The sequence below is a fragment of the Talpa europaea genome, assembly GCF_964194135.1.
Source record: "Talpa europaea genome assembly, chromosome: 12".
NCBI classification, from domain to species: Eukaryota; Metazoa; Chordata; class Mammalia; order Eulipotyphla; family Talpidae; genus Talpa; species Talpa europaea.
In genome coordinates, this window is record NC_140079.1 from 65,676,203 (window position 1) to 65,690,525 (window position 14,323).

The 14,323-nt window shown below is 34.7% G+C and overlaps 1 protein-coding gene across 2 annotated transcripts in view; it reads left to right on the forward strand.

Moving 5' to 3' along the window:
* The window catches only part of ATF6 (activating transcription factor 6), a gene marked incomplete at its 3' end in the record, with an annotated part of 182,120 nt that overhangs the window by 64,952 nt on the left and 102,845 nt on the right, over positions 1-14,323 (forward strand). For both annotated transcript variants that reach the window (XM_084251306.1, XM_084251305.1), the window contains exons 12-14: positions 1,140-1,239; positions 2,592-2,659; positions 6,582-6,696. In XM_084251306.1, the coding sequence (XP_084107432.1) occupies positions 1,140-1,239; positions 2,592-2,659; positions 6,582-6,696 (283 nt within the window). The remainder of the gene's footprint in view (positions 1-1,139; positions 1,240-2,591; positions 2,660-6,581; positions 6,697-14,323) is intronic.

The following is a 14,323-nucleotide window of genomic DNA, read 5'->3' on the forward strand; positions in this document are numbered from 1 at the left end:
GGTGATGGGTCTATTTCATGTGTCTTATTTAAATACTACAGATTGACAATATAAAAATTAAAAGTAAGTGTGAGACTTACAGGTGGTAACATTCATAATGGAAGGTACCTTTTTTCTTCATTTAGGAAGATAATAATTTGAAGATGTGAGATTTTGGAGATACTTGCCCATTGTTGCACCTCTCCCTTTTCATTTTTTCCTAGAATTTTTTTCTGTGATTTTAATTCCTGTTCTTGAATCTCAAAAACTGCTCTTTCTTCTGATAAGTAGAAGTCAATTATTGTTAAGAAAGCATAGTGTAGGGCCTCCCCGGTGGCGCAGCGGTTGAGCGCTGGGTTGCGAAGCTGTTCGCGGCCTCTGCGGCGCCGGTTCGATCCCCGGCTGCTCCCCGGCCACCGGAGGAGGGTCCCACATGGCGCGTAGACCTCTGCCGCCCGCTGCTCCCCTCAGCAGTGTACTTCGGTCCTTCTGCCTGTTCTGCAACCCACTCTAGCTCTGGTGAATTCTCTCACCCTCCCGCGCTTCTGACTGTACCCGGTGCATGTATAAACAAAACAAACAAATAAATAAATAAATAAAACATGCCTCTATTAAAAAAAAAAAAAAAAAAAAAAAGCATAGTGTATTTATAACTTCTCTAAAAAGTAAGCAAAATAAAGGGAAGTTATATTTGAATTGGGCTTTTATTTCCTCTGTTGTAAAATTCAGATTATTGTGCATTGAAATTTCTTTTCTCCTACCCTCAAGCAGTTGAATTTATTATTCATTTCTTTCTCCCCAAAGTGTATGATTTTCAAAGGCTTAGTACATCCATTTGCTGTTGGGGTTCTGTAACTAAAGTGCTCTCTGACATCTCTAGTATTTGTGTGTACAGAACCCAAGAGTATAAACAGGAAGTACTTTTTTTGTGGAAAAACATTTTCATCCAATATTTATGGCAGATACTTAGCTATGGTTTTCTTTGAATATTGAGTTAATGTTTGATGTATACCTATTAAAACCAACTTTAAATGTCTTCACTTTTTCAAATCAAAAGAGTAATATTGAATCATCAGGCACTTGAAATACTCCTTGGGACCTATAGAATTTGAGGCATTTATTTGCATGAAATATGTTCAATTAATTAATCTCTTTTATAGGTTAAACCATGAACTTCGAGGGTGGGTTCATAGACACGAAGTTGAAAGGACCAAGTCAAGAAGAATGACAAATAATCAACAGAAAACCCGTATTCTCCAGGTTTGTTTTACTTGTCTTCAAACTGTGGTTAGCATATTTGTTTGAAGGTTTTCTCCAACTAGATTGTTGTCTTTCTGGAAGATTTGGAAGCGTGAGCTTTTAGCCACTTCCCACTGCCTCCTGCTGCTTCCGATGCAGCTGTCACTGCCACTGAGTCCTTCTCCCAGATTTTATAGCTCTGGTTTAGGTTTATAGCCCTAGTTTAGGTTGCACAACACTAGTTTAAGTTTTATGGCACTAGAATTTCCTGATAAGACATGGTCCTGTTGCTTTTTCCTCAAATTTCCTTTCAAGTCAGGAATTCCTATGCATAGATGTCTGAATCATATACTTTGGGCACAAATAGTATAACAAATGATGCTATTAATGTCTTTTTGTTGGAGTGGTGATGACAAAAGTCTTATTAAAGTAGATTCAGGAAATGATAACTGAGGAAGTAGAAAGAATTATTTCAGGATGGTTTCCATTAATGGGAATAGGGAAATGGATAGCTTTAAGAGGAAGAGTTTTTATTTTTTTAATATTTTCTCCTCCAGGTGGCTTTCTTACCACCTGATCCTCCAAGAGACTTCTTTTTTTAATTTTTACATTGAAGAATTGGGGTGTAGGCTGGAGGTATGGGGAAAGGGGTATGAGGACTCACCAGAGACAGAGCGCGGAGGACAATAGGTGGATTTACTGAAATACACTGCTAAGAGGAGCAGCAGATGAGACAGAAGAGGTCTGCTGTGCCATATGTGGGTTAGCTCCCTGGCTGGGCATCAGACTCAGGCTGTTGTGGTGATAGCACTTAGAGTTTACCCCTAGGCTACGAGAGAGGCCCCCCAAGAGGAAGAGTTTTTATTTTTAGATAGGATATATTTGAGTAGGTTTACATCTTTATGTGCTAATGGAAATACCTTAGCTATTTGATTATTTAGTATAATGATTACACTTTAGCTATTTGAAGCTACAGAGGTAGTTTTGAAAGTATTCTAAAGGGATATTGAGAAACAGGGACTGTTAACTATCATGGATAAATATCTGGGTAAAAATAAATGACCTCTTTTTCCCCTTAAATGGCATGTTATTTCTTTAGATTGTGATACATATCTAGGTTGCCTATTTAGAGGAAAGGTTCAGACTGGAAGTTTAATTTGGGATGATATCTCTTTGGGAGAAAATAAAAAAGGCAGGCAGGGAGGAACTATGCCCACAAGCAAAATCCAACATTAAAGAATGACTATTTGAAAAAAAACTGTATATATATTTTAATGAGAATTTAGTAAATGTAAATGTGGAATGAGTTAATATAGGAAGATCTTTTTATAATTTCATTGGATGCCATTAAACCATCTTTTTTTTTCTTCAAGGGTGCTCTGGAACAGGGCTCAAATTCTCAGCTCATGGCTGTCCAATACACAGAGACCACTAGTATCAGGTGAGAAAGTGTGGAAGCTCTTGGCCAGGGAATTGAAGTACCTAGTAACTTAAAGTTGAAATGCACACTTTCTTAACCTTGCCCTAACCTTGTTCTCATCTGTAACTTTAATGTTAGTCCACACAACATCCACTGCTTCAGATCAGAGTAAAGCCAGGTAATTACAAAAGGTTTCCCAAAGCCCTTAAATAATAGGCTTAGAATGCTGTCCACTTGTAGTTTTGCTGTAAATCTTAAGTATTTACAGCTCTCCTGTCCTTGGCTCACATCTATTTTATGAATATAGTGGAAGGAAATATTATTTTGTGAGTCTTCTTTGTGCTGGGTATCATGCTGAGTGCTCTACATATATTTTATCTTTAAGTCCATATAATAACTAGAAGTATAAATACCAGGGCCCCTTTATATATATATATATAGAAAAACTGGGCAGATAACATATTTTTTCTAAGTTTCAGAGTCATGAACAATAAGTGGCAGAATCAGATTTAGATCCCAGCTATTTGAGTTAAAGTTCATTTGTCACTACATAGTGCTATTTTAAGAATTTGATAAGTTTCCTAAAGGACTGCTGTACTAGGTGTGTGAGTGTGTTGGCCAAGATGCAGCTAACACAAAGGAACACTAATGTGGGAGGCAGTGTGTTGTCAGTGTTAAGATGCTGGCTTTAGACCTGGGCAGAACTCACATCATAACTCTGCCGTTTGCTTTGTGGATTTAGTCAGGTTGATTTAAAATTTCCTCATCTACAAAATTCTGGCTACATAGAATGATGTCATTATTAAATTAAGTATTTAAAGGATTTTGTCTGATTTTTAGCATTTTCATAGAACGGTACTGATAGGATGTGACAGCAGTATCACTGATAAAGGGTAAGAGTGTCATGTTCTTCCTGTAGTTTTATCACAGATTTACAGTTCACAATTTATATAATGTTAATTGAGCATTTACTGAGAACCAACTATGTGCCAGACTGTTTCAGGCACTGAGAATATATGTAAAATATAAGTTGAAAGTTATTTTATTTCATTATCCTATGAACTGAGAATTCTTACTAAGTAGCAGTGAGCAGCATGTCAGCAACCATGAATGCTTAAAATCCTGAGATACTGTATTGCACTGTAGATAGAGTTCTTTTATATACACACACAGTGATTGATATATAGGATATATATTTTTTATATATATGATATGTATCATATATATGTAACTAGAAATTCTCAGTAACTAGACAATTTCATTCATTTACTTTATGTATCTTTTAAAATTTGTCCATTTTGATGCATCACTATAATGGCATGTCATTTCTGCATTAGTTAAAAATGTTTTTAATCTCTGTACCCTCCTTTTATGTTTGCCATGAACAGAAAACTGCTGAAAAAAGTCTTTAAAAAGGTTTTTATGAATGAATTATAGTTGATTGATGTCATTAGTCACATATTCTTTATTGGTGAATCTGCCTACTTGCTGACATTTATTTGTAACTCCAGAATCAATACTCATGGCATTTTCACAGTCATTGGCAAGTAGGGCTCTATCTTCCGGTTTCAACTCTTGTACTGTAAACAAGTATCCTTTTGAGATCTATTTAGTGTCATATTTTCCACATTTTTGTGCTTTCAGTTGATGAATTCATTGTTTAATGTGCCCCCCAAGTGCAGAATTAAAGTGCTGCTGTGTCTGTAAGCGCTGATAGACTATGTTGTGGCATGGGAAGAAGACACACAGCTTATAGGAAGAGAAAGACAAATACCAGATGGTGTGTGTGGAATATAGAGAAACAAAAGAAAGGGTCAGATAAAACCATACTAATAACCCTAGAAATCTGACTGTAGAATTGAAACTGCCAGAGGGGTAGTGGGAGGGGGAGAGCTAAGTGGGCAGGAGGCACAGTGGACTGTGGGGGAGGACTGTGGGAGTCTTGGTGTAGAGGGTATGATTGATGATATACATCTGAAGGGTGTCAATTTATACCTCTAAATCATATACATTGTTGTAGACCAATGTTGCTTCAATTAAAAGAAGGTATCTTCAACAAAATAAAAACAATTATAAATCTGAGACAACCTGCAGGGGAGAAGGAGGAAGAGGGATCAGAGGGAGGGAGGTGCACAGGGAACTGAGGTGATGGTGCACGGGTGCATTGGGGAAGGAAATTCTATGGGGCTACACCTGAGGGCGGGGGGACACAAACATTGTTTAAAAATGAACAATAATGTAAAAAAATCTATAAAAAAAAAACAAAAAAAGGAACATGTCTTTAAACAGAAACACGTAACACAAGTTTCTGTATTGGTGTGTTGACAAAAAAACTATACTTAACGCTTGCTAAATGGTTTGGTATTCATGGAATATTACTCAGCATTCAAAAAAGATAAACACATGCAATTTGCAGCAACATGGATGGCACTGGAAGGGATCATGCTCAGTGAAATAAGCCAAAAAGAAAAAGAAAAATACCGGATGGTCTCACTCATAGCAGGAATCTAGAAAACTTAAATAAGGGACCAGGAAAATGAATAACTATAAGAAAGTGAAAATCAAAATCAACAAAAAACTATGAACCAGAGACACTTTTTGGGGGGTGGGGGGGCGGGAGGGGAGGGATTGGGGTCAGAATGGGGGGGTTGCAATTGTATGGGGAATATAAAAATAAAATTTATTATTAAAAAAATAAAAAATAAATAAATGGTTTGGTATTAACTAATTCAGCGTTTGTGCTCACTTTCTAGACAAGAATTACCATGAATAATAAGAATTCAGAATGTTCAGTCCAAAATGTCCTTGTGAGCAAATGGAATTATTTCAAATGAATTTTTTTTATTAATTACATTTTTTTCATACATCGTTGTAGTACCCATAGTTTTCCTACCACCATATCACCCTTGAGCCATCACCATATTCCCTTGTGTTTTTCCCTCCCCTGTTTTGATCCCCACTTTCCAACCCCTCCTTTTTTTCTATGTCTCAGTTCTATGGTCAGCTTATTAGTTTGACTTTTTCTTGACCTTTTGTCAGATGAATTTCTTCTGATTCATAATTTTCTTTTTGATCCGTTTTTTTCCTCCCTTTTCATTAAAAACCCAAAAGGAAGAAAACATGAAAGTTTTATTTTTGGAGAAAAATGAAGGATTTTTTTTTATGTTGCTCTTAAGTTGTGGGTATTGACTTAAGTGTTAAATAGTAAATGACACTGAAAATATTATTACAAACTATATTGTATAATTTGATGATATCTTTTGGAAGATGTTTGAAGCACAGGGTCTAACCATTTTATTAAGACTGTGACATGGTACTTTGACTCTCTGTGGTTAGCAATTGTTGAGTGACTTCCATGAGAAGGGACCCAGGCTTGGTACTTTACAAATATAATATCTCTACTTCAGTAACACTATGTGATTATTCTTATTTTATTGAGGTTGCTCAGAGATTGATTCCCCTAAGATTACCCCCTGAGGAATGAAGAATTCAAAACCAGATGTTTGCTTCCAAATCCTAAACTCTCTACTTTTCACATAGCCTCATAGCCAAGCATTGCCTTCATAGATTTGACAAGGTGATGAAGAATAACTTTCTTTATACCTAAATTTTTTTACTAAAATATTTAAAATCATTCAAACCAGTGTAAAATCTATTATCTGAGACTTCTGTTACTTTTATTTGCTTTTCAGTATACTTGACTGGTACATTTTAGATTCTTGATTCAGAAATGAATGTTTTAGTTTTAGTGTATTGGGCCTTACAATTATCCTGACCTTGGGCCTTTCGAAATGTTATTATAAAGACTACTGCCAAAATGCCACTAATATTTTGCTTGACAGAGATTCCTACAACTCAGATATGGCCTTAGAATGGAAAGTTTTTTTTTGAGAGGATATGAAATTTTTAAATTTAAGAACACTGTGTTTTTGTTTTCCTTCAGCAGAAACTCAGGGAGTGAGCTACAAGTATATTACGCTTCACCCAGAAGTTATCAAGACTTCTTTGAAGCCATCCGCAGAAGGGGAGACACATTTTATGTTGTATCATTTCGAAGGGTAAGTTCATTTTGAAAGATAAAAGGAAGTATTTTTGAGTTCCTGTTATGTACAGAGAATGCTGTAGATGGTGATATGATGTGAAATAGGAAGCAACATAAAATAAATTATGTAAGTGGAACAAAGTGCAGTAAGACATGCTTGACTTTGAGTTGTTCAGCATTATGAAGGTGGACATGGAGTTGATGGTAGGCAATGAGTTCATATTTATTTAGGAAATATAGATAACTTGCTGATTTTTCTTGTTGTTTTTTTATAACTATACACTTTGTTATAACTATACAAAGCCAGAGGAGAAGTAGAAACAAAGATTTATTTTTAGATTTTGTCATGTATTTATGTTTGGTTATTGAGATATAGAATTCCTAGATGTTGGTTTAAGATGAATCATGGGTTGCTTGGATAATGGACTGCTTGGATCTATGTACTTGAGACTCTCTATTCCTCTTTTCTCTCTCCATCAAATATTTATTCCTATTGGTAAAGAATATGTCAGCTTATGCAAAAGTAAATTTTATGCAAGTACCTGTGAATATTTCAAGTGTTATATTGAGTGGGGCAATATAACACACAACTCTTTGCATTCTGTTTACCTTTTCATAAAATGAAAGCATATTCTTCATAGTGTTGCCATATGAATTTCTCTGTTGGAGGTGCTGAATGTTAAACCAGGAACATATGAATGAGCTCTAATTCCTTGGAATTTTTCATCCAGGTTTTCCTTTTCTTTTTTTTTTTAAAGAGTGGAGAGAGGGAGTGTGGTTAGAAACCAGCATCTACTAACAATAGAGTAAGCAGCTTATTCTGTGATTATTGTCACCAGTCAATATCACTGAAATTCTGAGTTCACTCATTTCTTTCCTGAAGGTCTGAATAAGTAATAGCTCAGAATTTTAGGGCCAGAGAACTCTGACATTTGAAGATTAGGGATATTAAAATTTATTATCTTTTTAGTTATTAATCAAATATGCTAGGAGATTTGGAATACATTAGCAATGGTAGCTCATGATTTCTGCCTTTTCATAAAATTCCCTGTGCTTAGCTATTCTCTGACATAACTGTGATATACTGCACCAGCCTTAAAGCTCATTTTCAGCAGCAAGCAGGCAGTTGAGAACAGGGAGCCTCCAGTTGTATTGACTGATGAGGGCTAAGTATTTGATAGAGTTGATAAAATATTGTTAAGATGGGGAGAGTGTGTAGGGGAGGGAGGAGAAGTACACTTTTTTGAAAATGACATCCTGCTCTGTGAAGAACTTGATGTTAAAAATGTGTTGAAGTATGTGTTATGGAAATCACTATAGAATGTTCTTTTTTAAAGATTTTTATTTATTTATGCATACAAGAACTTAAGTGTAAGCCAGAGGTGCTGGAGTTGAGAGGACTCACCAGAGACAGAGTGGGGAGCAGAACAGGCAGAGCTACTGAAATACACTGCTGAGGGTAGCAGTAGGCCAGACAGGAGAGGTCTGCTGTGCCATGTGAGTTAGCTCCCTGGCTGGGGATCGAACTCATGCAGAAGGGGCTGGCTGGTGATAGTTTGATAGTGCTGAGACTCCCCATCAGGGAGACCCTAGAAGAATATTTTTAACACTAAAATAGCCAAATACTTTTGCTCAGGTTCAGGGTAATTTCTCTATTATTTGGTTAAAACAGAATAGATTATATTGGAGGTAGCAATGTTAAGCCATGAATTAAAGTCATAGTAATATTTTTCTAGGGAAGAGAACAAGTATTTATTATAAAGAAAATAATTCTACCTTTAAAGATACTGTATTTTGCAAAGGAAGATGACTGGTGTTCTATTTTAAATATATGCTTTATATTTCTTGCATTTGTAAAAGCTGTTTCTCATTAGTTTGCTGTGAAAAGTGCTGCTGGGAAATTATTGATTCCCTCCCTCCCTCCTCACCCTTTGATATTCTAGAAGAAATAATCTTTCTCATGTTCATGAAAACTGCTAGGATTATCTCTCACATCCTGTTTGGATTTTTCATTTCCTAATTACTGATTTACCACATCTTGGTGTTTGATATCAAGGAAAAGTGAGAATAAACCTGAACTTAATTAGATAGCAGTAGTTAGAGACAACATCCTTTTTCATTTTTTCTTTCTTGATTTGATAGTAGGGATAAGGAAGTTAATTTTATCATCCTGACTACAAACTATGTCATGGGATAAGAATTTGGCTCTTAAATCTTGGATGCTCTCTTTGTTCTTGCTGAAATGAAAATGAAAGAAATAATGACCTTGTACTTGGTTCTCTCTTCATTTTTCAATGTAAAATGTCTCCTACTAGTTTCATTAAAAGGGCAAGTGGTGTTATTTTTTAAATTTTTTCTCCCACTTAGATTTTTAATTTCTTTGACAAATTATTATAATTGATACTATATGACTACCTTGGAAATTAAGAAAGATAAAGACAGGTAACAAGGTTTCACTTAGTATAAACCAGACATCACTGAGCCAATAAGCAAACCATATTGTCTTATTTTATAATTGGTCATGTATTCAAAGAATATTTTAATATCTAAAAATACAGAAGTAGCCATTCACTGTTTAATATACCATTATTTAGTAAGCCAACTCTTCACCAAATTTATACCCTCATACTCCACAGTCCTGTGCCCTTTAATCTCATTAGATTTGAGCTGGTAGAATGATTTTCTCCAAGCCCACTCATTCTTGGGAAACTGAGTTCCTTATGGACCAGCAAAAAAGAATGCTTATGATAGGCGCTCAAACTTGCTCCTGTTTGAGTTTCCTTTAAATTTTTGCCTTCAATTCCCTAACTTACAGTATTCTTTTTGTTTAGTTCCAGGGATTTATAACTTGTTTTCCTATAAGTACATTGTCTTTTTTTCTCCTCTTTTTGAGTTTAGTATGATTGGAAACTGGAGCTATAGAAATTAAATGTTTTCTCAAACTTCCAAGTCATTTGGAGTATGGCAGAACTGGTACATGAATAAGAAAAAAAAAAAACCAATAAGTTTAATGTTTATTTTTCCTTAATGCTTCATATGATAGTCTGTTTAGGGAGGAGGGGATAGATTGAAGAATATAACAAAATAAATTCAAGATCACAGGGCAGAAAAAAATACTCAAGAGAGCGCGAGTGAAGTAGGATAAAAAAGTGATTTCAAAGGGGAAGGAATAATAGCGTTGAGAAATAAGGTGAAAATGATATTTACCTTATCTAACTCAGTAAGCACAGAAATCCTATCCTTAGATACTGCTCTTTTGTTCACTAATAACTAGAGAAAGGAATTATTTTATCTTCCTGGAGCAAATTTCCCATTAGAAATAGGTTCTCTTTGATTCACATTGCTGTGAATGCCATCCATTGTGTGATCTCTATTCAAATTCTTTGAAATTACTATCTCAAATGAGATGGAGGTCTACTTTTGGAACACTTTTTATTTCTTCCATATTTTGTTGTCAATGTCTGTCCCTTAAATCCAAAGTAGACACTTGAAATTTCCTTTCTATCTGTTTCAGATTCATATGTAATGTAACATATATAAGAACCTTGCCACACAGTTATTTCTCTCTCCCTCTCTTTCTCAGTACTTTGTGTATTCTAGACATAGTACTGTATTTGGGTATTTTACCTCTTACTGATCTCTCATAAAGCATTTATTCATGCTCCTGTATATGTGGCAGGAATTATAAACATAACCATAAGTAGTAGGGTCTTATGATAAGAGAAATGGGGATTTAAAGAATCACAATCACAGGGACTGTTTTTGCACTTGTGCTTCATGGACTGGAATGTCAGTCCTCATGGAGAACTGGAATAGTTGTTGTCATTCCTGATTTAACAGCAGGCCCAGTAATTCCATGTTAGTCTCATACATTCTCATTCAGACTGCTCAGACAGCAAGGGAATCTGAATGTAGCAGAATCTAATTATTGCTGAAAGGTTGGCAGGCAATATTATTGATTCAAAATCTTTGCCAAAGGCTTATTCCAGTAGCAGGTCATAAAAAGGAATTTCACAGAATAGCAGTGACATTTCCTAAATTAGTACCTAGGTTAACAGCTAATACATGCTTATAAAAATAACATATATTTTTTATTTTTAAATTTATTATTTATATTTATATATATTTTACGTCATTGTTCATTTTTGTATAATGCTTGCTTTCTCCTCTCAGGTGTAGTCCCCATAGAATTCCCACCACCAGTTCACCCATGCACCATCATTATAGTCCCTTGTGCTCGTCCCACCCCTGTTTTAATCCCACTCCCTCTCCTTCCCCTGAAGAATATCTCTGATTTATAGCTGTCTGTGAAATTTTTAAAAATTTATTGTTATTTTTTTTCCCTGACCCCTTCTTTGTTTCCCCTGTATTCCTTCTATAAATGAAACCATCCGATATTTTCCTTTTTCCTTCTGACTTATTTCACTACGCATAATCCCTTCTAGCTCCATCCGCGTTGTTGCCAATGGCATGAGTTTATCATTTTTGATTGAATAGTATTCCATTGTGTATATATACCACATCTTCTTGATCCAGTCATCTATTTTTGGGCATTTGGGTTGTTTCCCTATCTTACCATTGTAAATAGTGTTGCAATAAGCATAGGGGTGCAGGTAGTCTTCTGAATTAATATTTTTGTGTCCTTTGGGTAGATTCCTAGGAGTTAAGAATAGCATATTTTATTAGTTTATTATTTATTTATTAGAAATTTCTTTTTCATGTATATGATAATAGAAGTACTTTTATATGATATATAAAGGTATCAGAGGCAAGAGAACTTTTCTTAATAAATGCAGGAAATTAGTTTTATAAAATCTGCTTCAGAAGGATACAGCTCCTTTTCTTCTGGGACTTCCCAACTTGCACATACTCTTGCCTCTTGGAGTTTGGCCATTTTCTTATCTCCATTTTCATGGCCTTTAGCCAAATTCTTTCTCTAACTGGGGAAAAAATGTGAATAAGTGATTTGGAAAGAAGATGCATTAAAAAATAAAGTCTTATCTTAGAAGATAGACTTTAAAAAAATAAACCCTTTTTTAGAAGACTTTTTTCTGATCAATATTTAACTTCCTTGGAAATATGCTCTTATTCAGGTCTAAACACAGTTTCAAAATAGAGCAATTACCTCTCTGCGTTCTGATGCTGCATTTTAGATGTATTACAGAACATGTAAATAGCAAAATTACTCTATTCCTACAAAGCCAACCATATTTTGTTGCCAAATTTGCCGGGGAGTTTTGCTGGAATTACAGCATAGCAATTTTTTTCCTGTTTGTTAAATAGCTGATTATAGATTAAACACTATAGATTTCATAACAATAAAGAATACCCTAACAATCTGAAAGATTATAATGTAGCTTAAGTTTTCAAACCATGGAATGAAATTAATGGGTTTTCCAAGCTTCTGAGTTCTTTTTTAAACAATTGAGAAAAAAGTTTACTATATTTTGAAAAGGAAATAGTTTAGTGAGAATAGACACTATTTTAATGATTGATATTATAGGTCTTCTCATTGAGAAGCATGGTTTTTATGTGTGTGACTGCATTTTATTATGGATTCTGTATATGGTGTGCCAGATTCCTGAGATCAGGAATTTTTTTTATCTCTAGCTCCTTGTTAAGTATGAGTTATTGTTGTGTGGTTTTATGAGACTTAGTCATTTGTTCCTTGGCTCTCTAACAGATTGCTAGCTAACATACAAAAGCATTTCTATTACTTGGAATTTTCATTTGCAAGCTCTACAGTAATTTGTTTTATGTTTGAAAGATGATTATCCAATATTCTTAAACTAGACTTGTATATAGAATAACCATGGACACCAAGAATTTAAAACATACAAGTAATTTGAAGTATGCAAAAATCTCAGGATATTGAGCAGGCCATCTGAATCAGGACAACCTTCTAGCCATTCATTATTTGTGTGCTCTGTTTTGTAGTTTTTATTTTATAATGTGTTTTTTATATACATTTGTTTAATCTCCCTTTTTAGGTTGCATACTTTCTTTGGCAAGGGTAAAATCTATTTGTGCTGTTTTGTCTTTCTGCAAAGGTCAACTTGCAGTGCACTACAGACTGCAGAACAAATCCTAAATAGGTGTTGACCATCAAACCCATGTTTATTTAGCCCATTAGCCTTATTTTTATGTCCTACAATTCAAAAGATTATTAGAGGTGAGGTGCTGGAACAGAGAAATACATTTTTCTCAATGAATGTTTAAGATTGTTCTTGTAATTCAATTAGCAATGAAAAAATTTAAAAATATCGTCGACTTTGAACTGGATGGATCTTTAGGATCTTTCCCAAAAGACTTCTCAGTTGTCTTAAAGAAAGGTGTTGTTTAATAATGGATAACTTCAAGGTTTGATAATTTCCTTCTCACCAAATTTTAGATTTTTCATAATGAGGGTGAAAAATATTTCCTGGAAGCAGAACTACATTATAAGGAGAAGTATTTCTTCACATCATGAGTATGTGAGGAGAAAATTATTTTTAAAACATTTCATAGATGCAGACTCTAGAGACTTGTTAGTCTAGAGACTAGCCCTGGGTCTGCCTCTCATTTGTTTTATAGCTTTTTAAACTAATTATTTAGTCTCTCCTGTGTTCACTTTCCCTTTTTATAAAACGATGATGTTAGAGCAGATCTGTATTTTTCCTTCTACTTCTAGATGTATAGTTTTCTTCTGAGTGTCTCTGAATTCTGTCCTCTTCAAAATCTGTAGTATTGGGTTAAAATTCCTTGACGTTGCTCAACAGTCATTCCATTTAGTGGAGTTAGTAAATTTTAAGGGTTTTGAAAAGCAATCATAACAAAAATCCACATAATGTCAACTTACAAGGTAGACCCATAAATTAATTAATATTTTTTAATAGTAGTTTTGTAACTTATTTAATAATCACTTTTATAGTGAGTACCATATGTCAGTCTTTCACCCTTATTTTCCTTGTGTGGTAGTAGAGTTATCTTATTTTACAGATGGGAAACTAAGCACAGAGATTTAATTAATTTGTCCAGTGTGACATAGTTTGGATGAACAGAGCTAGAATTTTACGTAGAAGGTCTGGCTCCAGAATTCATGTTTCTGATCACTTCCCTTTATTGCCTTTATAGACCTTTTATATCTAAAGGTCTTGTTTTTCAATGTATTCAACTTGGAATTTAATTCCATTGATTTCTGTGCTCAAAACACATTTTGAGTTGCTTCAGGCTCGTTTTCCAAAAAGAACAAGAACAAAGACAAAGCCCTGTGGAATACCAGGCCACATGTTGCTTAAAGTAATAGTGTAGGAAGAGCAGGGCTCCCAGGAAAACACAGAGGAAATGATTAGTGATCTAGAAACAGAAGAGGAATAGTATGCTATAGATGAAGGGAAACAATTAAGTTGTTTGTTTTATTTTAAAACGGACCTCAAGGAAGAAGAGTTCAAAAAGGAAGTGGTGGGCTGGATCAGATATTACAGAGCTCACTGAAAATGAGAAATAAAACCCACTTGGCCTGTGTAAACATGAATGACATTGGTACTTGAGGTTACGGTTATGGTAGAGTAATCAGAACAGAATCCAGAGGCAGTTAGGAGAGAATGTGAAAGAAATAAAGTATAGGTTGGAAAAATTTGGCATTGAAGGGAAGGGAGATAGCT